We start from the raw sequence: 25186 nt of genomic DNA on the forward strand, positions 1-25186 counted from the left end.
CCGGGGGCCCCAGAATCGGAACCCATTGGGTTTAAGTGACCCCATGGACACCCCCCGCCAAATGGCGTACGTGAAGCCACTGAGGCTCAATGCTAGTAACACCCCCCAGCAGCCCTCCCCTGGGGCTTTAGAGGGTGCTGGTCTTCTCGGTAGAGAAGCAGCACGGAGGGTGTCGGAGTCGAGGACCTGGGCGTCCTCACTTCTGCCCTGCTGGGTCATGAGGCAGCGTAGCCTCTGAGGACGTCGAGGCTCCACGAAGATGGGCAGGAAAGATTTCTGCGGTTCTCCCAGAGTCATGCATCATGTTGGTGCACAAATGGGGCTTCCCACGCATCTCCCTCCCCAAGGGGGCTACTTTACTGCATTCTCCCCCACGCCCCAGGCTGGGTGGGTAGTGCGGCCTGGTTAAGGGGAGGCTGGATGTATTGCAGGGGAAAGACTAAGTTTGTATAAATCTGAATGTCCAGGCACCACTCGAAATGACCCAGAGGAGTGCTCAAGCTCAGTATTTAGGACACAGCCTAGGTTTTGAACAGTGGTGGGGGTGAAGGGGGGAAAAGAGTAGGCACTTAGATGGTGAATTTAAGGGGGGAGAGAGATCTCCTTTCTCCCCTAGTCCCAGGCCCCCTAGACAGCTCCCCCAAATGGCTGGGGGCAGGAGAAGGAATGGGAAGGCAAGCCCTCCCAGCAGGATGCCATCTTCCTAGGGCTCTTCCTTGAAATTAGGGCACATTTAGGGGAAAGGCAGGAATCAGGAAGTGACCAGTCCCGGCTCCATTTCCCAATCCTGTCCTCACAGATCCCCACCCAGCCCTGCTGGGAGGCCAAGCGCACTCCGCCAAGAGCCTTCCCCTGCCTCACAGACACCACCCAGCAAGAGCCACTCAGAAATAGAAAAGACGGCCCTGTTTATTCTACTTCTCGAAGGCGCAGGCCTCTTATCTGGACTTACAGGCCTGTGCTCACCGGTGACCGCGGCTGGCTGCATCTCCCAAAGCCTGGCCGTGCCTCAGGGAGAGAGGAAGGCGAGGTGCCCACGGCTCTAGCACCTGGCCTGGACCACCCATTCTCTCAACTCTGCCAGGCTCTGCCAGACCAAGAGTCGAGGGAAAATCAGGCTGTGTCATGCCCGGGGCCAAAAGCGGGGACCCTCAGAAATCACAGGAGAGGGCAGGGCTGTATGTTCAACATGAAACCCCTTAAGAGGAAGGAAGACCGAAATGAGGTTGTTTGACCCAGCATCCTAGGGAAACCCCCAGAGGCCTCCTCTTCTGTTCCCTGAGAAGCGAAGCCCTGTAACCCAGAGGAGGGGGGTGGGCGGGCCGATCGGAGCCTCTTCTCCCCAGCTTTAGCTCTACAGGCCGGGGCGACCGAGGAGATGTGCCTGAGCCTGCGGGAGACGCCAAGGGCAGCCCAGGCAGTGGGTCCTGACAGGGACGGCCCTCCCCAGGTCCTGCCGTGCTGCTTCAGGCAGGGAGGCAGTGGAAGGTAATGCTGGTGATGGCTCCCAGCTGTCGGCCAGGAGGGAGGTAGGCTGATGAGAGGGGACCAGACAGCATCCGTGTTAGGTCCCACACTGCAGGCAGGACAGCAGTGTTTGAATGGTTCTAATGCTTCCGGATGTCGGGCACCCCACGGAGCTCAGAGATCAGGAGTCAGGAGCCGACGGGGGCCTACTTAACCTGTAAGGAAAGCTGCAGGTTAGCTTCTCCCACCCCCGCGGAGAAGCCTGCGGGCCATACCCAGGACCCAACACACTCAACTGTGGGGAGCACCGAGCCATTCAAGTCTTCAGTTATCCCCTCATAGAGTCCTTGACCCCCGACAGGCACTCTCTGCTTCTTCTCCCTGACTACACGGTAGAATCACCTGGGGGGTTTATAAAGTCCCCCACCTGTCGGCACCCAGAGTCTCTGGAGGCAAGACCTGGGAGCTGCACTCTTAAAAAAAAAGCTCCCCTGGTGAATCCAGTGCGGCCACAAGGTCAAGAGGAGGGGAGGAGGAATTCAGATAATTTCTGTAGGCTCTTTGGCTACAGCTCTGAATAAGGAAGTAAAAATTCACTAAAATCAAGTTTTGAACTATCTGTAAATAGACTCCATATCACAGCAAGGAAAATTTATGTCGGCACTAAAATTAGAACTTCCTGCCCATGAGGGCTGTTTTGGAAAGAATCTCCTCCTTGCGGGTATTTAAGAGGCCGGATTCTCCCCTTGCTGGAATGGGACATGGAGGGGCCGTGGGAGCCTCCTCAGCCAAAGGACACTCTGCAGCTCTGCGGACAACCACAGGCTCTGCTCCCGGCTCCCTAGCTCTTTTTTTTTTTTTTTAAGATTTTATTTATTCATTAGAGAGAGAGAGCGAGAGCATGAGCAGGGGGAGAGGCAGAGGGAGAGGGAGAAGCAGGCTCCCCGCCGAGCTAGGAGCCCGATGTGGGGCTCGATCCCAGGACCTTGGGATCATGACCCGAGCCAAAGGCAGAAGCTCAACCATCTGAGCCACCCAGGCGCCCCCCGGCTCCCTAGCTCTTAACCCCAATTCCAGGGTTCCAGACTGGCCTGGCCTCTGAGGAACACTTAGCATTTGGTGAGCCCCTCCCTCTGTGCCCCCTCCCCTCCCCAGCATCTGGCATATCTCATCCTAGTTCAACCCTAGTTACCAACCAGGAGCTTGAGATCATTACTCCTATTTCACAGGGGGAGGGAACTGAGGCCCAGAGCCGAGCAAAACCTCCCAGGGTCATGCAGTCAGGAGTCAAAGCCTGCTGGAGTCTCTGCAGATTCTTTCCACTGTGCCATGGGTCCTCCCGTGGGGAGGTGACAGACACAGGACGGTGGGGAGGCTGTGGGGGTGAGCGCACATGCACACGCACGCCCAAGTGTGTACGTTCGCAAACAGGCCCCTGAGCTTCAGGGCAAGGACCATCCCTGAGGCTGAGATTATGTCCCTCCTTTTTGGTGTTAAAAAATGTGCTTATATAAAGCACGACTACTAGATGGCAGGATTTTTTTCCCCTTTCAAATGTGCTTACTTGGATATATGAGAAGTTGGTCACTGTTATTCCCCAGCTTTCTTTTGTGAATTTTACTGGTGCAAAAAATCCGAAAGTCTGAGCCCCGAGGCACACTCCCTGCACCCTCTCCAGGAACCCCCTCCTCCCCCCGAGAAGGGGAGTCTAACGGGGGTGTGATCCAGAGTCCGTGAGGCTGGGCCTGCAGCCTGGCAGCCCCGGGAGCCTGTACACACAGCTGGGGCCCAGCAAGGCCCGAGGAGCCCAGGCCCCGGGCACTTAGCCCCAGCTCCGCGCCACAGCGGCCTGGCGTGTGACTCGGGGATGAAGAGCAGCGCTCTGCGGACGGCAGCGAAGGTGGCCGGAGTCGGTCTGGGGGGCATGGGGGGCACAGTCCACACTCACAGGGAGCAGGACGCGGCCACTACTCCATGTCCCCCTCCAAGTCCCCCTCTCTGACTGCACTGAGGCTCACATCCTCAAGACTAGAGTGAAAGCCTACCCCTCACAGGGATGGGGACAAGGCCAAAGCTCTGACACGGGACGGGGAATGGACACCTGTCATCAGCCCTCCCCGCACACAGTGGGAGCTCCTTACCCTTCAATGATGCGATTGTTGTCCTGAAGGTCGAAGGCCAGCAGCTTCATCTCCTTACAGAGCTCTTGCATGCTGTCCGAGGCAGAGGCAAGAGAGGCGTCTGCGGCTGAGGCCGAAGTTGTCCTGCTGGCCTCCTTCCCCAGGAAGCCCACCACCCCGACTCTCTATTCCTGCCTCCGGGGCCTGAGGCAGAACCCCTCGGGCTCTAACCTCTGCACCCGACCCCCTCTCCCACCACGCCCTTCCACACACACACACACGCACACGCACACGCACGCACACGCCCCTCTCTCCAGCACTTACTGGAGAACCAGGTCCGTCAGTGCAGGGCTGGGATAGGTGGCTGTCGGGGGTGGTGAGACCTGAGCGTCCTTTGTTCTGTCCTGAAGGAGCTGGTGACATAACCAGTCAAGGATCTGAAGGGAAGCCACACTTTTGTCAGGCGGGATGGGCCAACAGGTGTGCTTTTTTTTTTTTTTTTTTTGCAAGGGAGGTGTGAGTAAGAGTAAGAAAAGGATAACAGAACAGCGCCCCGCCCGCATCCCTGGCGCCCCCAGAATGCCCGAGCCTTTCCTGCAGGCCCCTGCTTCCCATGCTGCGCGGCAACTGCCCCAGCGACCCTCACTTGTCTGTGCCTGGATTTAACGGTCCCAGACGGCCAGGTTCTCCTCTGGATCTAACCCACACCCCAGTGGCCCAGTGTGAGCCAGGAGCCTCGGAGAAGGGGCAGGGCAGCCCAGCCGGCCTCTGAAGGACCGGGGCTGCTGCGGGGGCTGCAGGCAGGCGACCGGAGCAGCAACCTTCTCAAGCCGCCTGTGTGTTGGTCTCTTTCCAGAGAGGAGGGTTCACGTTGCCTCTCTCAGGAGTAGCCTGGAACCTCCTCGGCTACACGGGGCATGAGGAAGATGTCCTGGCATTCTGGAAGCTCTGTCCTTGCAGTGACCTTCAGTCTGAGAATGCCAGGAAGCGCCTTCCATTCTCTCTGTCCCCACCTCAGGGCACATTTGTCTGTCAGAGACCTCCTAGCCACAGCGTGCTGGGACTCGGTCAAGGGCAGCCTTGCCCAGAGGCAGGGGAGTGGGCCCACGCCCCCAGAGTGCCTGACCGACCCAGCTCCTCTCAGCGGCGCCCGCCCGTGGCCCTGACCTTCTCGCACCTTGCTGAGGCTCTCCTGGGCTCCCTGGGCTTCCGTGTTATAGGCAGCCACAGAACAGCCGACCGTGCGCAAATGGTTCCTGGTCTCGTGCACCTTCCTGGAGAGAGCAGATGAAAAATCCAAGCTGGGTTTGCTCGCTCTTCCCGGAGGCCAATCCAGCTGTCCTTCTGGTCACCACACAGACATGGGGGAGAGCGGGAGCTGAGGGGTCCCGGGCATGTGCTTCCCTCGCTGCCTCTGTCCCCCCGGGTGTGCCCTCAACCCTCCCCGTCCCACTGGGGGAATGCGGATGACACTTCCGACTGAGGCTGCCGAGGGTCCCATCAGAACCACAGGGGGAGCCTGGCACACACACCGGGGAGGACGAGCGCGGGGCCAGGCGAGGCTCCAGAGAGGCAGAGGACAGCCCAGCCCAGCGCGCTTACTCTGGGCGCCGCCCTACTGCCAGAGCAAACCAAGGTCAGGACTCTTCTAGGAATTCTCTTTTTCTCTAAGCGGAGGGACGGAGCAGGAACATTTTCCCCATTGAAACCAATCCGAGGACAGACAAGCCAGTGGTCGATTCCCTCCCCTACCTACACATTAGAATTACCTGGAGGCGCTTTTAAAATGCTGATGTGCAAGCCTGACTTCACACCAATTAAATCAGAGTTTGGGGTGGGTTAGGGGTGGAGATGCCATATTCTAATGTGGGGGTGGGTGAGTGCCTGGGTCTCAGCCCCATAACAAGCCCACAGGTCAGATGGGCCTGGGAACCTGCCCTCTCTTCTCAGGCGGGGCCAGTATTCCCACAGGCAGAGGAAGGAGAGGGGCTCATGTGAGAAGGAAAAACCCAAATCTCTAGGAGACAGTGTGAGAGGCTTCTATTTACGGGCCTCTGCCTGCCCCTGTGTCCCTGACCACTGGAAGTCTATAAGCCTGCCTGGCCTCACCCCAGAGGGATCTTGTGTTCTCCCCAGAGAAGAGGTTTCCCAACATACCCACCTGGGAACATGGAAAGAACCCAGATTTTAGAGGCAGTCATACCCAATACTAGTCGTGGGTCTGCTACTTAACTAGCTGTGTGGTATTGAGAATGAGACCTGTGCTCCGAGCCTCAGTTTCCTCATCTGGGACGTGGGGTGATAGTATCTACCGCATGGGGTACATATTGTGGGATTAAATAAGCTAATGTACAGAAATCGCCCAGGTGCATAAAACCACACCATTTTTTTTTGCCTTTCTTCCTTTACGACCATCTCCCTTCAATCAGGGCTCTACAAATCCCAGGGTTCTCTGAAGCCTGAAGAGCCAGACCAGGAAGGGCCCCAGGGTCCGGGAGCCCAGGAAGGAGGGCCAGACTGTTACCTCATCCACCTGCCGTGCGTGACCAGGGATGTCTGATACTTCTGCACACACTTCTCCTGGAATACCTTCAGGAGCCTTTTGGCTAAATGACTAAAATTCACTCTGAAAAGACAGGAACACCAAGGCACAGAAATAAGCAGCCAGACTCACCTGCATCCATGCCTAGCATCCCAAGGAGACCTCCTCCGAGGGCTGGCATCCCCAGCAGGGCTAAGTCTCCAAACAAGGAGGAACTGAGGCTCACACACATGAAATGGGGAGGTCAGTGCGGTGCGGACAAGGGACAGAGAGACGTGGAAGGACCAGGGGATCTCAGAGAACAGATACACTCAAGCCCAGTCCTCACAGGGAAGGCGAGATGCTTCTGGAGATTGAGAGAGGGAGAGAGAGTGTGTAAGGGTCAGGGGTGGGCGTGGAACTGGGGGAGTGAGTCTCCAAATAATCATTTAAATCAGGGAGGACCTCCAGGAAGATGAGTGTCTAGGGCACAGGGGAGCAGAGAGGAGCACAGCGAAGGTCAGGAGCAGGAAGCAGTGAGCGGTAAATCAGGGAGGACAGTTAGGGAAAGAAATATGACACACGGTCTTGTTCGTGCTGCAAATAAATCCAATGACATCAAGCCTGCTTCAGAGTCAGCTACCCAGTCTCCTTCCCCTGGCCCCAGACACAGTCACCCGCTTTGCTTCTGCCCAACTACAACCTGGGAGCAGGACCCTTCATCACACAGAAGATGGCTCCTGCCTGGGGACCCCCACGCTCCCACTCCCCCACCTGCCAGGGGGACAGGCTACTCACTTATCCAGCTTGTGAATCTGCTCCTCGTTGTAGCCAAGCCCTGAAGGAAACAGGGAGGAATGATGTCACCTGCCCAATCAGTCAACAAAACAGAATGCCACGAGGGTTTGGGGACAACTACGAGGATGCAGACAGCTCGGCCTGGCCCTGGGGGCTCACAGTCCAGTGGAGCCAGGAAGGACTGAGGAGTCAAACAGGAAGCATTATGCCAAGTAGGGGCCACAGAAGCTGCAGAGAAATTGCCGCAGGGACCCTGGGGCTAGGGATGGAGAGAGGAGTACTTGGGGAACATTTCAGGTAGGAAGTGGTGGATGAGTGGGCCTTGAAGGATGTGCGGTCAGCCCCAGCTCCTCATCCAACTCCCAGAGGCACTGAAGCCTGCAGCCTGCGGGCCCCATTCCGGACCATTCAAGCTGCGGGCAGAGCCAGCTGGAGGCTCTGGAGCCTCGAGCTGGATAAGCCAGGCCACCACCCTTCACCTCTCCTTCACCCCCCACCTCCCCTGCATGGACCACTTTGGCCCCAAGTGCTGGTTCTCTGCCTTGGCCACCGCGTGCTGATGCTCACCGCGCTAGGGAGATGCTGCCCCCTGCTGGGCTTCGAGGGAACGGGCCTCCCTTGGCTAGAGGCTAGAGGCTTCCCTTGCTGCCTCCCCCCAGTTCCCTAAGAGCAGAACCCCTGCCCTGGGCTTTTCGTCCTGGGCCCTGCTCTCAGCCAGCCGAGCACTGGTGAATCCCAGCTGCAAGTCCCAGCCCGGCCTCCTAGCCGCAGGAGGCTGCGGACACGTGATTTTGCCGCACAGAGTTGGCTTCCTCATCCATCCTATGGAACACCCAGGACAGCTGCGCGGGGAGAGAGAAAACCAGGAAGTATTTTTCGGAGTGGCATCTTTCAACATTCCAGGGGTGAGCTGTCAAGGGTTATTCTTCCTTCCGTGTTTAATCTTCATGAAGGAGTCTTGCCGACTGATAGAAGCAAAACTCTTTGAGGCTGTGCGGCGGAGTGGTTAAAAGCCTCCGGACCAGGACTGCTTGGGCTACTTAACCTCCCAGGGTCTCGGTTTCCTTATGTATAAACAGGGGAGGGTAACGGTGCTTAGGGTTTTTACAGGCATTAAATAAGTGCAGATCATGCACAGCCCAGAGGACGGGGTCCAGCGCATGGGAGATGCCCAGATGGGGGGTGGAGGGTGGGGGGTGGTGAGGCTAGGATGACGGACTCCCAGTGAGGGAGGCAAAAAGGCCTCTGAGGTTCTCTGAAAATCACAGCAAAGGGGGCCAGCGGGGCGTCAGGAATGGGGGAGTCTCCGTTTTCCCGGCTTCTGGGTTGCTCTCCCCCTCCACGGCCAGACCCCAGAGGCAGGACCGAGGCTCCCGAGGACAGACGATCATCTAGATCTGCATGTTCCAGCCACCGGCCACTGGACACATGTGGCTACTGAGTGCCTGGCCCAAATTTTTATTTTAATTTCATTAATTCAATTAACTAAAAATTTAAAACTGGAGCAGTGTAAAATATTGTTTTCCCGAAGAACGCAGCTTTATTGCTTTGGTAAGATGACAGTTCGGTCTGCTAAAAAATTAGCTTCAGAAGAGAGATGTGCTGTGAGTGTCAAATACACACAGGACTGTGAGGACTTAGCGCCCCCCTCCCAAAAAAAAGAATGTAAACTCTTTAATATTTTTTTTATATTGATTACATGTGGAAATGACAATTTGGATATATTGGGTTAAATAAAACATCTTATGAAAATTAATTTCACCTGCTGGTTTCTACTTTTTAAATTATGGCTACTAGAGAGCTCAAAGTTAGGTACGTTGCTGACATCCTGTGTCTATGGGACAGGGCTCTTTCGATAATCCTAGAGCTGGAGGAGAACTTGGCACTCAAGCCCAAGGCCTGCAGTCCACACATCAGAAGCTTGGGGCATGGCTGGGGAGGGAGAGGGTTGGTTCCCGGGGTGGGAGCCCCTCAATCCCAAGAGTCAACTGGGGTCTTCCAGCATGCTGGCACCCCAGCCCACCCCTGGGTGCCATCCTACCGTGCTGCATGATGGCGGTCACCATGGGCACGCAGCTGCCCGTCCCTGAGCCTGTAAATGAGCTGCTCCTGCCCCCGGAGGTCCTCTGTGAGGACAAGCAGAGAGTGCAGGCGGAGTAGCTGGCCCAGGGACTACAGGATATGTCTTCAGACCCTCCCTTATCTGGAAAGCCTGGCTGTTTCAATGAGCCAAAGACACAATGGCTAGGGAAATGTCCCTCAAACTGTAAAGGGCTCTGCAGAGGTGAGGGCTCTCTTCCAGGGGCCGCCCCTCCTAGAAGAGCCAGGCTCCGGCCCTCTGAGCCCCCCACGCATGCCATCTACACCTCTCCCAGGGCAATAGGCACAGGCCACCCGTCCCTCACTGTCTGCAGGTAGCTTGGAGGCGGGGACCCTGCCCTAGACCAGCGGCACCCTGGTGCCACACGGTGGGCACCCAGCAGCCACGCGGATGGTCTGAACAGCCGGATATGAGCAGAGGGAAGGATGGAGGAAGGGAGGGAAGGGAGAGCTCCCAGGATAGTTTGCTCTCCCCACGGCTCACCTGGCCTCATTCTGGATTTCTTGAACTGTTTGTAGATGAGGTTCATCTTGTCCAAACAACACTGAATCTGCTGGATGCTGTGGGCAGGAGACAGGGACCAGGCAAGGGGAGAATCAAACAGCAGAGAGTAAAGGGGAAGGGAGGGGATGACATGGCTGGCGATGGGTGGGTGGGTGGGTGGGTGGGGGGACAGAGAGCTGTCTGCCTGCAGAAGGAGCCTCATTGCCACAGTTCGGGGGGCCAGTCTGGGAGTAGGGGTGACTCTCCTATCCCTAAGCTTTTCTGAGGTGCCGTGGGGCCAGCCAGCCACCACTGATTCCCAAGTTTATTCTTTCTGTCTCTGTCCCTCCCTCCCTCTCTCTCTCTCTCTCTCTCTCTCTCACACACACACACACACACACACACACACACACACACACTCCAGGTATTTAGTCAAAGATGAAACACACAAAAAGCCAAGCAGGACAGGCCACAGGAGAATGGCCTTTGCTACGCTAGAAGGCTTGAGAACAGAATCCAGACAGGAGTCCGGCAGAGCCTGCTGGGGATGGGAGTGGAGCCGAGGCCTCTCTCCTGGTGGCCCGGGGAGAGTAGAAGTAGGGTCTTTGGTCTCTCCAGCACCTGGCACATGGAAGGTGTTTAAATAATGAATCGAAACCCCTGTTTAAAACACGGATGAGGGGCGCCTGCGTGGCTCAGTCAGTTAAGCATCTGCCTTTGGCTCAGGTCATGATCTCAGGGTCCTAAGATCAAGCCCCACATTAGGCTCCCTGCTCAGCAGGGAGCCTCCTTCTCCCCCTCCTCCACCCCCTGCTTGTGCTCGCTCTGTCAAATAAATAAATAAAATCTTAAAAAAACAAAATAAAATAAAACAAAACAAAACAAAACATGGATGAATCCACGGTCCTCAGTCCTGCCTGGAGGCAGACGGATGTGGGAGATGACCTCTCAAGGACCTTCACCTCAAGGTCAGTAGTGTTTCTTCCTTTCCCTTCTTGGGCTGGATACAAACAGTTGAGATACTGAGTGTGTGTGTATGGGGTGGTGTTCTTCCCCACCCTCAGGCCTGTTTAGCTCCACGCCCCTCGTGAAGCTCCTCCCAGTGATGCCGTCTCAGCTATGTCTGGAGCTGGATTCTGGGCTGGGCCCAAGCTGGGTCCCAGGCACCTGTCCTTTGGATTACTTGGGGTAAATGAGACCTCAAATCCAGTCTTTATCCAAAGGACTCGGGCCAGATACGTCCCAAATTCAGAATTGTCATGATTCTAGAAAGGCGATCCAGCAGACATAGGCTATGTTGTGGGATAGCCTGAGTGGGGTCTAGGGTGGTACCCCTTGTCCAATACACTCAACTTTTAGAGAACTGTAAGAATATCCACTCTAAGTGGGATACATAGACTAAAAGAAGACTCATGTCAGAAGACTGAGGTCAGGTTTTGCAGCCAAAACAAACAAACAAAACCCTATGGTTTTCAGAGCTCTTTGGCTTCGGAACTGAAGGCCCTGGTTAGGGATTCCTGTTGGCACTGACTAGAGTAGGTACTGAGGAGAATGGGCCACGCTGGTCAGGGCCGGGCCCCACACACGGGGCTGTGAGGGGAACGGGCGGGCATTTTTATGTTTGTTGAATGAGATTTTCAAGGCTGTCAATCTCTGGTGTAGGCCAAGAACATAGGCTTTGGAGGTGGGCAAATGTGACGTGAAGCCCTACCACTGTCATTTGTCACGGACCGGCTGCGACTCAGGGCACATTAACCTCCCGGAGTGAGCTTCCTCATCTACAAAAGGGACATACCCGTAGTAGCATTCTGGGGATTAAATGAGATGATAGAAGTAGGAGGGCCAATGCAGGGAATGAGCAGAGCAAGGGTTCAGAAGAGGAAGGGAACGAAATTATTCTTTCGTTTAGAACTATTGACCTGCCAGGACTTCTAATTCTCTCTCTAAACTCCCAGAACGGGGCAGGACCCCAGATGCTTTCCTCCTTCTGGCCAGTCTCAGGGGAGGGTCTTGCACATTCTTGGATCCCACAGCACTACCCCATAGCCCAGCACCCTTGCCAAGATAAGGGAGAAAGCTGATTGATTCCTAAAACAACTACTGGACCTTCTGAGCTGTGCGCCCCTGCCCCCACCCCCACCCCACCAAGAAGGAAAATCCCACAGACCTTCTGTCCGCATGTACCTGATCCCGGTTCTTCACCAGCTCAGAGCTCAGGTTGCTCAGGCTCATCTGGGTCTCTGTGATACTGTAGGAACATCTGGAGAGGGCCTCTGCCAACTGGAAGACAGAAAAAAGGGCAGACCCCCGGGGGGTCCTCAGCTCAGGGTTCTGACAGCAGCCCAGGTGAACCACTGCCCCACTGCTCTGCTCTTACAGCTGCCCCCCCACCCCACCCCTGCCTCACTCACAGCCCGCAGCTTGGACCTCAGCTCCGTGACTCTCTTCAGCTCCTGCATCTCAGGCATCCCAGCCACACTGCTGAACCTCCAGGAAGGACAGAGAAAGGACACGGCTGGGGGATCGGGAGGCACAGCCCCGCGACCACATGAGGAGTATGACATCTTTGGGACAGGCTTGCTGGCTTCTGGGGGTACCTGGGGAGTTTTGTGGTTGGATCAGAAGAACCAACCTCAAGAGGCCCCTACTCACCAAAGTCGTACCGTTGTTGAGCATTGCAAAGAATAAAGATGGAGGCAGATGGAAACAATGTGAAGCTATGAAAATTCATGAGTCCATGCAGCAAGGCGACCGTTAATGAACTCCTTACTAGGAATATTTATAACTAAAGGAAAAGAATGAAGCTCCTTTCCAGTAGAGACTGTATGTCATGATAACCAATAGCTTCCTAGTAAGGGAAAAGCTATATTTTATGGCATATTAGCCAATAATGTTCTGGGATCTGGACTCTTAGCATCGTGTTGCCCCCAGTGAAGTTATTCGCTTGGGCATGGCATTAAAATCCATGATTAATGGTTCAGGCCTGGACAGGGAAAATGTGACCACACGAGAGAGGAATCAGGCTGTCCCCACCCAATGGTAGGAGGAAATGAAGTGTACTCGGTGTCATCTATGATGTGTTTAGCCAAAAAACACTCCACTTGAATCCATCTAGCCTTGAGAACTCTCAGTTTATAAGAAATGCTGGGAAAGAAGGGGAAAAAACAACCCACAGGGTGTAGAGGAGTCCCTAGAGTTCAGAAAGTGGGACAATGGATATTGTCCCCCCAAAATGCTGGGGTCCGGGGGGAGGGGAGAGATGGTCTGTCGAGATTAAAATGGACTTAAGGAACATAACATAGACGCAAAGTGTGGTCCTGGATTGGAGCCTGCTTTGGATAAAACCAGCTAGAAAAGGAGAGTAGGGGGCTAGTTAGAGAACTTTGAGTATGGATGACTTTAGAGGAGATGAAAAGGCATGGGCAAGGGGCTGGAGAGCTCGCTAGTTGAGAACAGCAGGTTATAAGAGTGCAAGGACTATCAAATCTCACGTCGGTTGATATACATATACTTAAATACACGTAGCAGAAGACTATCTATCTAGAAGGACATCTATTACTACCGTGCCACAACCTAGTTCCGGGTGGCAAGGACGTGGTATTTTTATTTTGGTTTTGCTTATCTGTATTTTCCAACTTTCTACAATTAGCACATACCATTTCTACCACAATCACAATCAGGGAAAGAATCCCGTGTGCTTTGGCTTGGGAATGGTGTTGGCAGAGGGGGAGGGGAAGGAGAAAGGAAGGGGGAGAATCAGAAGCTCCACAAAGGCCGGAGTTCACCATTACATCCTCAGTACCTCGCACAGTGTTCGGCACACGGTAGTTCCTTCATACGGGGTTGTTGAATGAATTAGTGAACGAACAAATGGATTTTAGCGTGTGCAATGCTTGCTGGCAGAAGCAGCTGAGGCTGTCTAGTCCAGCTGGGCAGGGAGGCCAGGGAGATGGGTCTGAGCACCAGTCCTAGCTGCCCCCTCGTCTGTCTTGCGGGATCTGGGGTCAGTCACTTCAGCTCTGCAAGACTCAGACCTTCGAGTACATAACGGAGAGATAAGCCTCCGTATTTGTGGGCATCAAACAGGACCTCAGAGCTCAGGCGCTTGGCTGGACAGCATGGACATACACTTGGTGGGGGTGGGGGGGGGAAGCATGGGGGCTCCTGAACCAGTCCCGGCTGCTGAACAGTGCCACCACAGGGCAGCAGCCGCGAGGAGGACCAGGGAGCACCAGGACAGAGGCGAGGACACTCTGCCAAGGGAGCGTGGCTTGGGGAGCCCGAGGCAGGAGGAGTGCACTATGGGAGAGGTGAGTCACCAGGCTGGGCAACGGCAGCCACTTTATGCCTGGTGCTCATTAAATTACCTCCGATTCCAGAATCTACGGATCTGAGGATGTTCAAAAAAGAACGGAATTGCAAAGCGTCAGAGGGAGGAGGCCTTCAAGATCATCCAGTCCTCTCATTTTGAAAACGAGGAAATAGTGGCTCAGGCTAGGAGAGAGAACAGTGGCCTGAGGTCCCAAGTGAAGAGCTTGGACTGGGCCTCTGACCCTCTGCCCGGAGCTCCTCCTGCTCCTTGGCGGGAGGGAGGCTGGAATATGCTTCGAAGCAGGCACCCCTCTGAGCCTGAGCTCTCTAGATACTCCATACCTCCAGGGGGGCTGGGGTCCAGAAAGCAAGAAACGGTGGCCAGCAGACCCAGGACTCCAGCCCCAGGGCTGGCCTGTTGCTTCTCCACAGTCCTCAGGCCAGGGCAAATGGGCAGACAAATACCCCAAATGCTTTCTGGACCCCCTTTCTGTGCCCTGGACAGAGCAGCCCCTCATCTCTGCCACCATTTGAAGGGGGCTCAGCCAGGCCAGGAACTCTGTCCCTATCATCTAGAGACTCTCCTCCGCCTCTTCCCACACCTCTGTCGCCCCATCTGCCCCCTCCTCAGAATCGCTGCTGCGTGGCTGGGAACCTCCCAGGACCTTCCTAGGGAGAGGGGCCAGGCGACGAGCGGGGTGGGTGGGGACATCAAGCCGTTCAGCACAGGTTCTGCTCCTTTGTTATTGTACGCCTCCACCCGGTAGGGAAGGTTCCAGAAACCATCAGCTTCCCTGCGCTGCAGCGCTACCCCTCTCACCTGTACCCCAGGCTGTGCCTTCCAAGATGGGGGGGGGGGGGGGGGGGCTGTGCCCACTGCTCGGAAGTGCTCTGGCCAATGAAGTTTTCCTGCTTCTCATCTCCAGGCCCTGCAGCTTGCTCCCCTCCTCCCCAGCCTCTCGCTCTGTCTGGCCCATCACCCCTAATTAGCCCAAGTCAGCCGCAGGGTGGGCATGGAGCCCCAAGGCGGGGCCGGGAAAGGTGAGGACAGTGTAAGACCCAGAGATAGAAGGAAGAGCGTGGAGGATGAGACCACCCGGATCCCCATCCTGTCGGGGGCGGGGGGGGTTGGCCGAGGCTTTGAGGGCCTCACCTACGGTGCTGCTCTGGGGCTTCCTACCTGCTGAGGCAGTGCCCCCGTGGGGCCCCCTGCTCCCCCTGCAGTGCCTGGGTGGTGGTGGGGGGGAGGTACAGTCACCCGGCAGGCTGGGGGATGAGGGACAGGTAGGGGTGCCCTCTGTATTCTCCAACGGCAGGGAGGGTGGGAGCTCTGGGTAGGGGAAGGCGAAGGGCATTGCTGGAAATATTGGGGGTGAGGAACAGGCAGACAGAGAAGGGCTGAGGGGTCTGAGCCAGCCTCACACCTGCCGCAGCCCTGCTGCCCCGGGCAGGACACCCACCTCTCGGTGCCCAGGCTGCTGCTGAGGAAGAGGAGGGCCATCCGCGTGACCTCCAGCGTCCGCCTGCACGTAGCCTGGAGCATCTCCCTGCAAAAGGGGTGCTGAGTCAGAGCTCCCTTCCACCAGGGGGCCGAGGGCACAGTGCCCGAGGGAACGGCCCCAGGGCTGCGTGGGAGAGGTCTACCCTGCCTGCCCTGCCCATCCAGCCCTCGGGGGTACTCACACACACCAGTGCAGCCCCCGAAACATGAACTCCTGCCCGGCCAGCAGGGTCTGCGCCAGCCACAGGGCCTGGTAGCCGGCGCCCAGTACACTCTGCAACACACAGGCGGCGGGGCTAGGAGTCCGGCTCCCTCGACTTGTGCGACCCCTCCCTGCCTCCCGGGCCCACTCTCACCTTGGCGGTGGTGTAATCTGCCTGCAGGTCCACTTTGGGGAAGAACTTGGGGATGTCCTGAGCAGCTGCAGACAAAGACCCTGTCTGAAGGCGCTGCCTATGTGACCTGGATGAACCCTAAGTTCATCTTTCCTTATTCCTCACTCACACCCGCCCTCACCCTGTCTTCCACCGCCAGCTTCCCACCCGGCACAGAGCGCCCCCCCAAGCCTACATAAACGCCCTCTATGTGCTTCTCTACAATTGCAGTCCCTCACTGCCCCCTCGTGTCCGCTTCGGAGAACTACATACAGCCTCACGCCCAAAGTCCCAGAAAGAGCCTGAAAATGGGCTAAAACCACCCTCGTACCCAGGAGCTTCAAGGTTAATCCCCCTTCCCAGCATTGGAGACCCTGAGAAGGAGGGAGAAGGGATGATACTTCTTCTAGAACTTGGAAGATAAAACTCTGGACCCCTGACTACCTTCCCTTCTCTCCAGCACCTTGGGCTCCTGCGTCCTCCAACCCAAACTATCCGAGGCTTTCCCACCCATCACAGAGATTGTGGAAATCATTGAATCCAGATCTCCCTGTTTCAGTTGGAGTTTCTTCCACGGCTCTGTGGACACTGCGAAGCATTTCAGAGGTGTGGGAGAAGGAGAGGCCAGATCTGCTTTCTGCACCCCGTGGGCCCCAAGAAACACCCACAGAAGATACTAATCAATATCCTGGATCATAAACCCCTGCCCCTTATAGAATGTGAGAAGGAGAAAAGATCCAGCCTGTGGGCCCTACTCACGGTCCCTGAAGGCCAGCCCCTTGGGGGTCTCGCTGGCCGTGCTGAACAGGGCCAGGGGGTGGCTTGCGGTCGTGTGGGCGATATGTTGCGCTGACAGGCTGGGCTCGAGGACGCAGAGGTGACCCTCAAAGAGGAACTTCTGGTGCTGGGGTGCCACCCTGGTCTGCTCATACACAGCATCCAGAAAGATGGCTATCCTAGACACACCAGGGGTTCCGGGGGAGGGAAGTGAGAGGACAGGAAGTGTCAGCAAGATATGGGGTTCAGGTGACCCAAACCCCAGCTCAGTCTTCATCCACAGAGAGGGCTCAGCTTTCAAAGGGAGGGACCGGGTGATTGCCTCTCTTATCAAGGGTGGAGAGACAAAGGTTAGAGCTCGTTTCTCATTGGAGTGGATGAGGACAGAGTAGGAACAGAACACAGGAGCCCCAATACCCAGGCTCTACCTTTGCACCCCTCCCGGCAACACTCCCACTAAAATTCACCTAGAATTTTAGAAATAAAGGGTTCTCTGAGCAATACATTTAGGAAACACATCGCCAACGTACACACGCACACATGCACACACGCACCCCTCAGATTCCTAATGTACGTTAGCGTGGGGAGGGTTGCTGAATCTCTGGAGTCCAGCAGCAAGAAGCACTGTGTCACTTTAACTCTGTGGGACTGGTATTTTCCAAACTAAGGTTGGGCCCGGATGCTCCCCTATCTAAACAGCCCACAGACCGCCTGGGTAGGGAAGGCTCTCGAGCCTCTGCCCTGCGCTCCCGCGCACTCACGTGTTGTGGGCATGGATGTAGACGTGGTGCAGGACCGCCTGGGACAGGGAGAACACATGGACAACGACCCGCTGCAGGATGTCGCTGGTCTCCGCGAAGAACTGGTCGAAGCCCCAGCACTTGGCCTGTTCCACCTCCAGGATGTTGGCCAGGATGGGCACCAGCTGGCTCTGCAGCCCCCTGGACCCCAGGACACGGAGACGGTCAGGCACCAGGGCCCAGACTTGTCCTCTTTGAGGAAGTCCCAGGGCGTTCCGTGAGAACGTCCTGAAGAGCCAGAACCCAGGCGGTGGGCCAGGGCGGGATAAGGAGGAAGGGCTGGATGAACTGGTTCCAGCATCCAGATGGGAACACCGAGGCCTGCCCGGGAACATGGCATGCCTGAGCCGACGGGGAGCAAGCGGCCCTCTGAGGTAGGGCCTGACTCTGGACGGCGGGGCCCAGGGAGGCCGGCCCAGACTCAGGTCTGTCACTACTCACATGGACAGCCGGCAGGTGATGGGAAGGCTGTAGCTCCACTCCAGGGGCCCGTTCTCCTGCCGCTGCGTGCCCGCGATGGCCCCGGACGGCTTCTCCGTGATGATCCGGTACCTGCGCCGAGGGTCACCAGCTCAGCGGGGCCCCTAGCCCGTCGCACGTCAAGGGATGGCAAGCTCAGCCTGGAGGGCTCTCAGAGCCCTGGTGCTGATCAGCCCGCCACTCCCAGGGAACCTGGAAATGCCAAGCTCTCTGCTCCCTTCCGCTGCCCACTTCCTCCACCCCCTTCCCGCACCTCCCCCAGTCCGGCCTGCCTCTGCACCTTTGCCCTCGCTGTGCTCCCCTTCACTAACCCTCCCCTCCCCTCCCATCAAAGTTCAGCCTTCCCTGACAGCCCCCCCCATTCCCCTCAGTCGCCTTCCCCTTTCCCTAACCTAATCCAGGTTCCACACAGCTGGACCCCTGAGCTGACAGTGGGTGTTTCGACCTCCCCACGAATCATCCTCGCCCCGTCCCCCCATCTTTGTCCCTGGCAGGCTCCGAAAACTTGGTCATGTCTCTTGGAGCCCCCCGCTGAGGTGGGTGAGCCACACGCGCACGGAGGGAGCACGAAAGGGGAGCACTCAGCCAAGATAAAGGACTGCTCTCCCATCAGTCAGGGCAGGCCTCAGCTTCTTGTTTGACTGGCTGACGACCAAGGATTGGAAAGGAGCCTGGGCAGAGGTGGCCCCGGGGAGGACCGCAGAGTGAGAGGAGGAAGAGAAGACACAGCCGGGACCGGTGGGGAAGGCCCAGGGTCCGGCCCCTCTCCTTCCCTGCCCGCGGCCCACCATACATCATTTCCTTGTTACGCCGTGGTCCACCAAAGGGGACGAAGGGAAGGCTGCCAGTGGCTGCATGGTACAGGGTGACCCCAATGCTCCAGAGATCCACGGACACCCCGAATGTCTTCTGCTGGGGCTTGCGAAGCACGGCCCGCTCATACATGTCGGGGTGCTGCCGGAGAGAGAACCCAGGAGCAGCCATGGAGGGGGAGGGTGGGCAAGGGCCCGAGCCCCCATCCATCAGACCTCCTTCCACCACCTTCCAGTGAAAACAGAACTATCAGAACCATCTCCTTCGTCATCTCACAAACTGGTGTGCAGTTAGCCCATCCAGAGCATTTCTCTCTGCCCACCCTCGGCCCTGGGGAAAATGGTGACCAGGGGTGCCCCCTGCTCAGTGAGGCTCATAGCAAGGAATTAACTGCACAAGGGAGGCCCGGGCAGGGGGCCTGGGCAGAGGGGCCCGGGCAGGGACACTCGAGCAGAGAGGTCCAGGCAGGCTGCAGTATCACCTTTTCCGTCTTAGAGAACAGAATAAATTCTTCCAGTTGGGGGGGGGGGGGGGGGGGGGGACGCATACCTTGCCACATGCAGGGGGACTGAACAGAGCCCCTCAGGGGGGGTCCGAGAGAGTCACAAGTTGACGGGCAGCTAGCTGTAAGGGCGGGCCCTCAGCTTGGGCAGGGGTCCCCAACATCCCACTCACCAGGTACTCCTCAGTGCCATAGAGAGAGACAAACTTCTCGTCATCATCTAGCTCCCGGGCGGCCCCGAAGTCCGTCAGCTTGTAGATGCTCTGCCCCTCCTCCCCCATGAGGCGCATGATGTTTCCAGGCTTAATGTCGCGGTGGACGATGCCATTCTCCCGCAGGTGGTTCATGCCTGCCACTGGGGAGAGGAGGGCTGCTAGCTCCTTGGCCAGGAACGGCTCAGTGTCTGGGGCTTATTTGGGGCAGAACGCTGTCCTTGGGTCCAGATAGAGAGTTCACCCGGGCTGACAGGTCATGGGAAACGCAGGAGAAGAGAGATGGGCACGGGACAAGGGGTGGGGGGGGGTCCCAAAGACATGGGTGTTGAGATTCCACCAGGATTCTCTAAGAAATCAAGAGGGCCTCTTGATTTCTCTCTGCCTCCCCAAGGATGGCAACCCCCTTCCTGTCTGATTTGTTTTTAAAAATTGTAATAAAATAGACCTCAAATTTGACTGGTTTAAGTGTGCCGTGCAGGGGCATTAAGTAGATTACCAGTGTGATGTAACCATCACCACCATCCACCTCCAGAACTCTGTCAGTGTCCCAAGTAGGAACTCTACCCATTCAGCAGTCACCCTCATGCCTCCAGCCCCCCAGCCCCCGGCACACACCGTCCTTCTTTCTGTCTCCGCGGAGTTGACGGCACCAGGTCCCGCATTTAGGTGGAATCAGATAGCACCTGTGACTTCACTTAGCACAGGGTCTTCCTGGTTCACCCACATGTAGCATGTGTCAGAGATTCATTTCTTTTTAAGGATGAATAGTATTCCATTATATGTATATATACTATTTGATCCCTCCATCTGCCCGTGACATTTGGGTTGTTTTCATCTTTATGGCTATTGTGAACAACACTGCCACGAACACTGGTGTCTGACCTGCTTTAAAAAAATTTTTTTTAAGCTGGGGTTTTAAACAGCTGATTAGCAGGAATCAGACACTTGGATTCCGTCCGTTCGCTAGTGTCCGTCCTAGGTCTGTGGATGGAGAACCTCGGAGGTACAGAACGTCTTCGGTATTTGGGTAATTGTTTCAGAAATGTCAGACCCTCTGGGACTTCGCCTTCCAGTGAGGGCAGGGCCTGTGGCCGGTCTGACAGGGAAGGGGGCTTCCTGGGGAGGTCCAGGAGGGGCTCACCCACACAGCGCAGCACCACCAGAAACTCCTCCTCGGGAAGCCCGAAGGCGTTCTCGGGGCTCTCGAGCACGCTGAGCAGGCTCCCACTGGAGCAATACTCCATCACCAGCACCTTCTGCCGGCCGGCCCCCTGTGGGTGGGACAGAGAGAGGGAGGCTTGGGGTGGAAGGCAAATCTCCTGCCCACCCATCACGATGGGAGGCACCGGCTTTCTCAAGAGGGGGCAACTCAGCCTAGAGCCAAAAGCCGCCATTCTCTAGGTTCCAGCTTCTGGCCTGGCTTTCCCTCCTCAGCCTTACAGTGACCCCACACACCTGAGCCCAAGGTCACCTTTTCCAGGAAGCCCTCTTTGATTAGGCCCTACTTCCCCTCTTAACTTTCCCATGTATTACCCCTGTACCCCACCCCCCAGCACTCTTTCCTCCACGCTACCGGTTGCTGCCCTTGGCTGACCAGCTCATGACCACGTCACCATTATTACGTGACCTGACTCTTCCCAGCCTGTGAGGGTCAAGGACAAGACCCCCTCCCTCTGACCAAGCACTGGACCCACCGTCTCCTCCACCGCAAAGAGCTTGACGATGTTCTGGTGGTTCAGCTTTCGCAGGACCTCAAACTCCCTCACCTGCACCTCGAGGGGTCGCAGGTAGCTAGCCGTGTTGAAGACCTTCACAGCAACCAGCTCCCCGGATTTCTGCCGTGGGGGCGAACAGAAGTCCCACTCCTGCCCTGGGGAGCACAGCTACTCCCCCAGGCCTCCATGTAGCTTCTCCCACCTGCCCGACACCAGATATGAGCCAAATGGCCTGGTAGGGGCTGGGGGCTCCCACCCTCGGCTCCTTCCCCTCCTCAGAGGGAACATGGCCTGGTCCAGCGCTGGGAGGGGAACGAGGGCTTGGTGCACCTGACTGCACAGATGCAGGGGATGGTTTGTCATTGCTATTCCATTTCTGTTGACAACAACCACACAGGCACCTGCCACTCCCTGCTGCTAGCAGCAAAGCTGGGTCTGGAACCTGCTCTGGCTCCAGCTCTTGACACAAGACTGTACGGTAGTTCTCATATATTCGGTACAGAACTGTGACAAAGGCAGGGTAAATCCAGACAAGTCCCACTTCCCAACTCCGCTATTCTAGATTTGCTGCCGCCTCCCTGGGATGCCGGCTTTGGGTCTTGCTCTCTCTCCAGACCCAAAGTGTGCCTGACAGAAGCATCATCCCAAGGAGCCCTCACAGCTCCCCACACTTCTTCCCAAAGCCATAGCGTCCCCCGGCTCCAGAGCGTGCTAGGCGTCTGCCCCGCCAGGGGCTGACAGGGCCAAGAACTTCCCCGGGCCTGAGGGGGCCTGGCCAGGGCTGTGTCCTACCTTGTTTCGGGCCTTGTACACACTGGCAGTGGCCCCCTGCCCCAGCAGGTCGTCCGTGTGCCATAGGTAATTGACGGTGCTCTGCATCTCCTGCCCCTGGCTGGCTGGCCACTTCTGGCCTAGAAAAAGAGCATACTGGGGTCTAGGATTCCATTCCTGACCTGGGGTGGACACGGGTGGCCTGACAGGGAGCTGCGCCCAAGACCATCCCACAAAGGGTTCCGGTGTGGCCATTCCAGAGGTGAGGGGACGGAGGAAGTGTGAAGCACAGAAAGGTTAAGAAACTTCTCCAAAAAGAAGTGCCACCACTGGGGCCCTCAGCCCACAGCCCGCGCCTGTCCTGCCACGGGGCACTCTACCTGTCCTCACTCCCAGTCTTCTCCAACCCCCTCCCCAGAGGCCATTCTGCAGAGACAGACCTTTTTCTCTGTTACCGCTCCCAGGCACTGAGAATTCTGGGTTTTTGGCATCCAGGCCTGGGATTGTCCCAGGAAGCAGAAATAGTGCTTGAAGGAAGGGCCCCAGGTCAGGCAGCGTCAGCCACACCACCACAAATCTCCAGGATTGCAACATGGGCCTGGAGCCCTTCCCCACCCACTCGCCTGGGCCCACCACTTCCTGCTGGTGTGAGCGAACAGCTGCTGGGTGGCCATGTGGCCAGGTCGGCGTTGCTCTGGAGAGGAACGCACACGCTTGCAGCAGGGAGTGTGCGAGTGTGTGCGCACGCGCGCGACTCTGTGCGCGCGCGAGTGTGTGTGTGTGTGTGTGTGTGTGCGCGTGCACACCCGTGAGTGCATGTGGGTGGGGGGGCAGGACACCATCAAATCCAAGGGCTCAGGAGCCCTGGGGAGAATCTGAAACCCTCTACAACTCCATTCCCCATCTTTGCCTCCATCTGTTCTCTCCAAAGGCCAGTTCCTCTAAAGCAATTGGCTCCAGACAGTGTGGCCCCAGAAATTAAACTCAAATCCTCTCTGAAAAACAGGGTCAGGGCTGGTCTTAATGGGATGACTGGGAGAAGGAGCTTGAGAAGGGCCACCACCTCTTACATACGCTCTAATAAGGCTGGACTAGGCAGGGCTTCTTCACCTTCTAACATCTGATAGGTTCTCAACCCTAGGGTCCCCACACCTGAAATCCTACAGCTCCTTGGCTTTCAAGCACCTTCTCTCTGTCATCTTTTTTAAAATGCAAATCTTGAGAATGTCAATTCCTTGACCCAGCGACCACTTGAAGAGACTTCGTAGCCAAGTCCTAGTTTCAGAAAATGTATTCGTGTTTGCATTTTCCAGAAGCAACTGCGATTCTGTATCGCAGCTGCTTCTGGAAAATAATAATAATAGCTCAGTTTGAATGAGTTGATCAGATACATCCCCCACCCCCTCCCCCCAGAGGCCGAGGAAGAATCATGATGCCAGCAGGCCTCGGGATGTGAAGCCTGGCAGAGCGCACTGAAACCAAGGCCAAGGAAGGGGTCCAGTCTGGGGAGCGGGTGGACAGCAGATTTCACCCTCTTCACAATCGTCCCCAGGGCCGCTCCTCCTCACGGGCCCTGGGGCTGGGGGCAGAGCACAGCTGCAGACCGAGGGAATGCACAGTGTTGTGCAAAAGGCAGAGCCCCGGCAGGACGGCACGTCCTGGGTTTGCTCCTGGTCCTGCCACGGCTGGGCCCACCAGCGGCTGGCGAGCGCATCCGGTAGGCTGTGCGAGCTCTGCGGCCCCCAGCTCAGCGCCGGGTGCGGGGAAGGCTGCTGTCCTTCGGGGGCGGTGGGCTGAAGGAGGGTGGGCGGCGGAGCCAGGGCACCCGCTGCCCCACCCACCGCCGCCACTCCTCCTCCTCCTCCCGGGGGCTCTCCGGCGGCCAAAGGCACTTACCCCGCGCTCCGAGCAGCCGCGGATCAGGCAGAGACGCTGCCGGGCGAGAGTCTGTTGTGCTTTCTGTCTGCGGCAAGTCCAGGAGCTGAGCTACACCGGAAAGAGGAGGGCGGAGGAGAGGCACCCCTCGGTGCTGTTTGATGGTGCAGTGTGCTTCTCAGCCTCCGTCAGAGGCCACCGGCCCCAGCCCTTTAACCCCTTCCTGCCTGTCACCCTCCCCCACCGCGCCGGGGCTTTCCATTTCCCCAGCCGCTCCGGGAAGAGACTTTCCTCCCCACCGCCCGGGCCTGGCGCCGGGGAGAAGGACCGCAGGTGGGGTGAGGGCAGGCCCCCGGAGCCGGGCAGGAGGAAAGGACGCAGGCAGAAGCTGAACGTGGCGGCCGGCGCTAGGAAGCCGAGCCCAGCAAGGGAGCGTGGCGGGCGGGTGGCCACTCTCCTCCTGCATGACCGTCCCCGCCTCTCTCCGGCCTCCAGCAGCCCTCTGCAGGGGTGACCGCCGCCGACGGCGCGCGGGAAACTGCCGGAAATCCCAGAAGCGGCAAGGGGAGGCGCCACGGGGCCGCGAGAGCTCCGGCTCGGCGCCCGCAGCCCGGCACCCCGCGGAGAGCGGCCCTGCAGCCGCCCGGCGCCGGCCGCCCCGTCCCAGCACCTCCCCCCACCCCACCCCCCGCGCACTCGGCACACTCACCCCATCTCGGCTGTGGGCCTGGCAGGCTGGTGGGAGCGCGTGGCATCCGCCGAGCTTTCAGGGCTCGCTGTCATCCATGGGCCGGGCGCACAGCATCCGGGTGGCCGCGGCCCCAGGGACCCCGAGGCTGGGCCGGCCGGAGGGGCCCGTGGCACCCCTGGAGCTGGGAGGGCTGCAGCGGAGGGTTTCCCCCTCGGCTCCCCCTGCCGCCCGCCCCCCGCCCCCGGACGGACACTGCTGCGCTGGGAGCCGGCTCCGCGCTCTCACACTTCCTGATTGTGTTTGTTCTCTCTCTTAAAGGGACAGAGGCGGCGGGGCGGCAGCCGCCACCGGCAGGAAGGAGAAAGGATGCTCTGAGTTCCCAAGTGGCGGTGACGGGCCCGGAGTCCGAGCCACTAGAGGCCGGACCCGACGCTGGGCGGCAGTGGCGGCCAACGGGTGCCCTTTGGGCATCTGCAGTCCACCGGAGCACGGAAGTCCAGGACTTGGCCCACAGTTAACCGAGCAGGTTGGGCAAGTTAACCAAGTGGAGCGCCGCCTGGGAAGACGGAGTTCCCACACCCCGGAGCCCCAGGGAGGTCCAGGACCCAGGCCTAGCCGCTCCAGGAGTTGGGTCTGACTCATCTTTCCAGTGAGCCTGCAGAGGCCCACAAGCAAACACTGGAACCCCGGTTATGTCTTCCAGGGTGACCTTGAGCACAGCCCACATCCCTTCCTGGTTTTTTCATCCCAGGTTAGTAACGTTTACTCCGTTGGTTGTGTCGATGACTTGGAAAAATAGGTATGGAAATGCTAGGGAAACTGGAAAGAAAGCGCTTTACAGACTTCGAAGGCACTGAGGCCCACACACCTT

At 57.6% G+C, this 25186-nt stretch overlaps 1 protein-coding gene across 6 annotated transcripts; it reads right to left on the minus strand.

Annotated features, from left to right (window-relative positions):
• Positions 1-449: 449 nt before the first annotated feature.
• On the minus strand, positions 450-24794 carry IKBKE (inhibitor of nuclear factor kappa B kinase subunit epsilon). Of its 6 annotated transcripts, none has more exons than XM_021686563.2 (22): positions 24334-24794; positions 23646-23735; positions 21771-21889; positions 20958-21098; positions 20405-20534; positions 19222-19403; positions 18527-18687; positions 17695-17805; positions 17215-17394; positions 16436-16632; positions 15659-15723; positions 15491-15576; positions 15262-15348; positions 11902-11977; positions 11658-11770; positions 9491-9567; positions 6907-6946; positions 6112-6213; positions 4765-4861; positions 3912-4024; positions 3609-3680; positions 450-1682 (listed from the first exon to the last, which is right to left on the minus strand). In XM_021686563.2, exons 1-22 carry the CDS (start codon positions 24377-24379, stop codon positions 1649-1651), a joined length of 2319 nt encoding a protein of 772 aa, XP_021542238.1. In that variant the 5' UTR covers positions 24380-24794; the 3' UTR covers positions 450-1648. The 6 variants fall into 6 exon arrangements, 5 of the variants coding, with proteins under 5 accessions (XP_021542238.1, XP_021542237.1, XP_021542239.1 ...); XM_021686562.2 differs by having other exon boundaries at positions 15485-15576; XR_002480115.2 differs by having other exon boundaries at positions 3609-3714; positions 15485-15576.
• Positions 24795-25186: the final 392 nt, after the last annotated feature.

The sequence above is a fragment of the Neomonachus schauinslandi genome, chromosome 6 (assembly GCF_002201575.2).
Source record: "Neomonachus schauinslandi chromosome 6, ASM220157v2, whole genome shotgun sequence".
In the NCBI taxonomy this organism is placed as follows: Eukaryota; Metazoa; Chordata; class Mammalia; order Carnivora; family Phocidae; genus Neomonachus; species Neomonachus schauinslandi.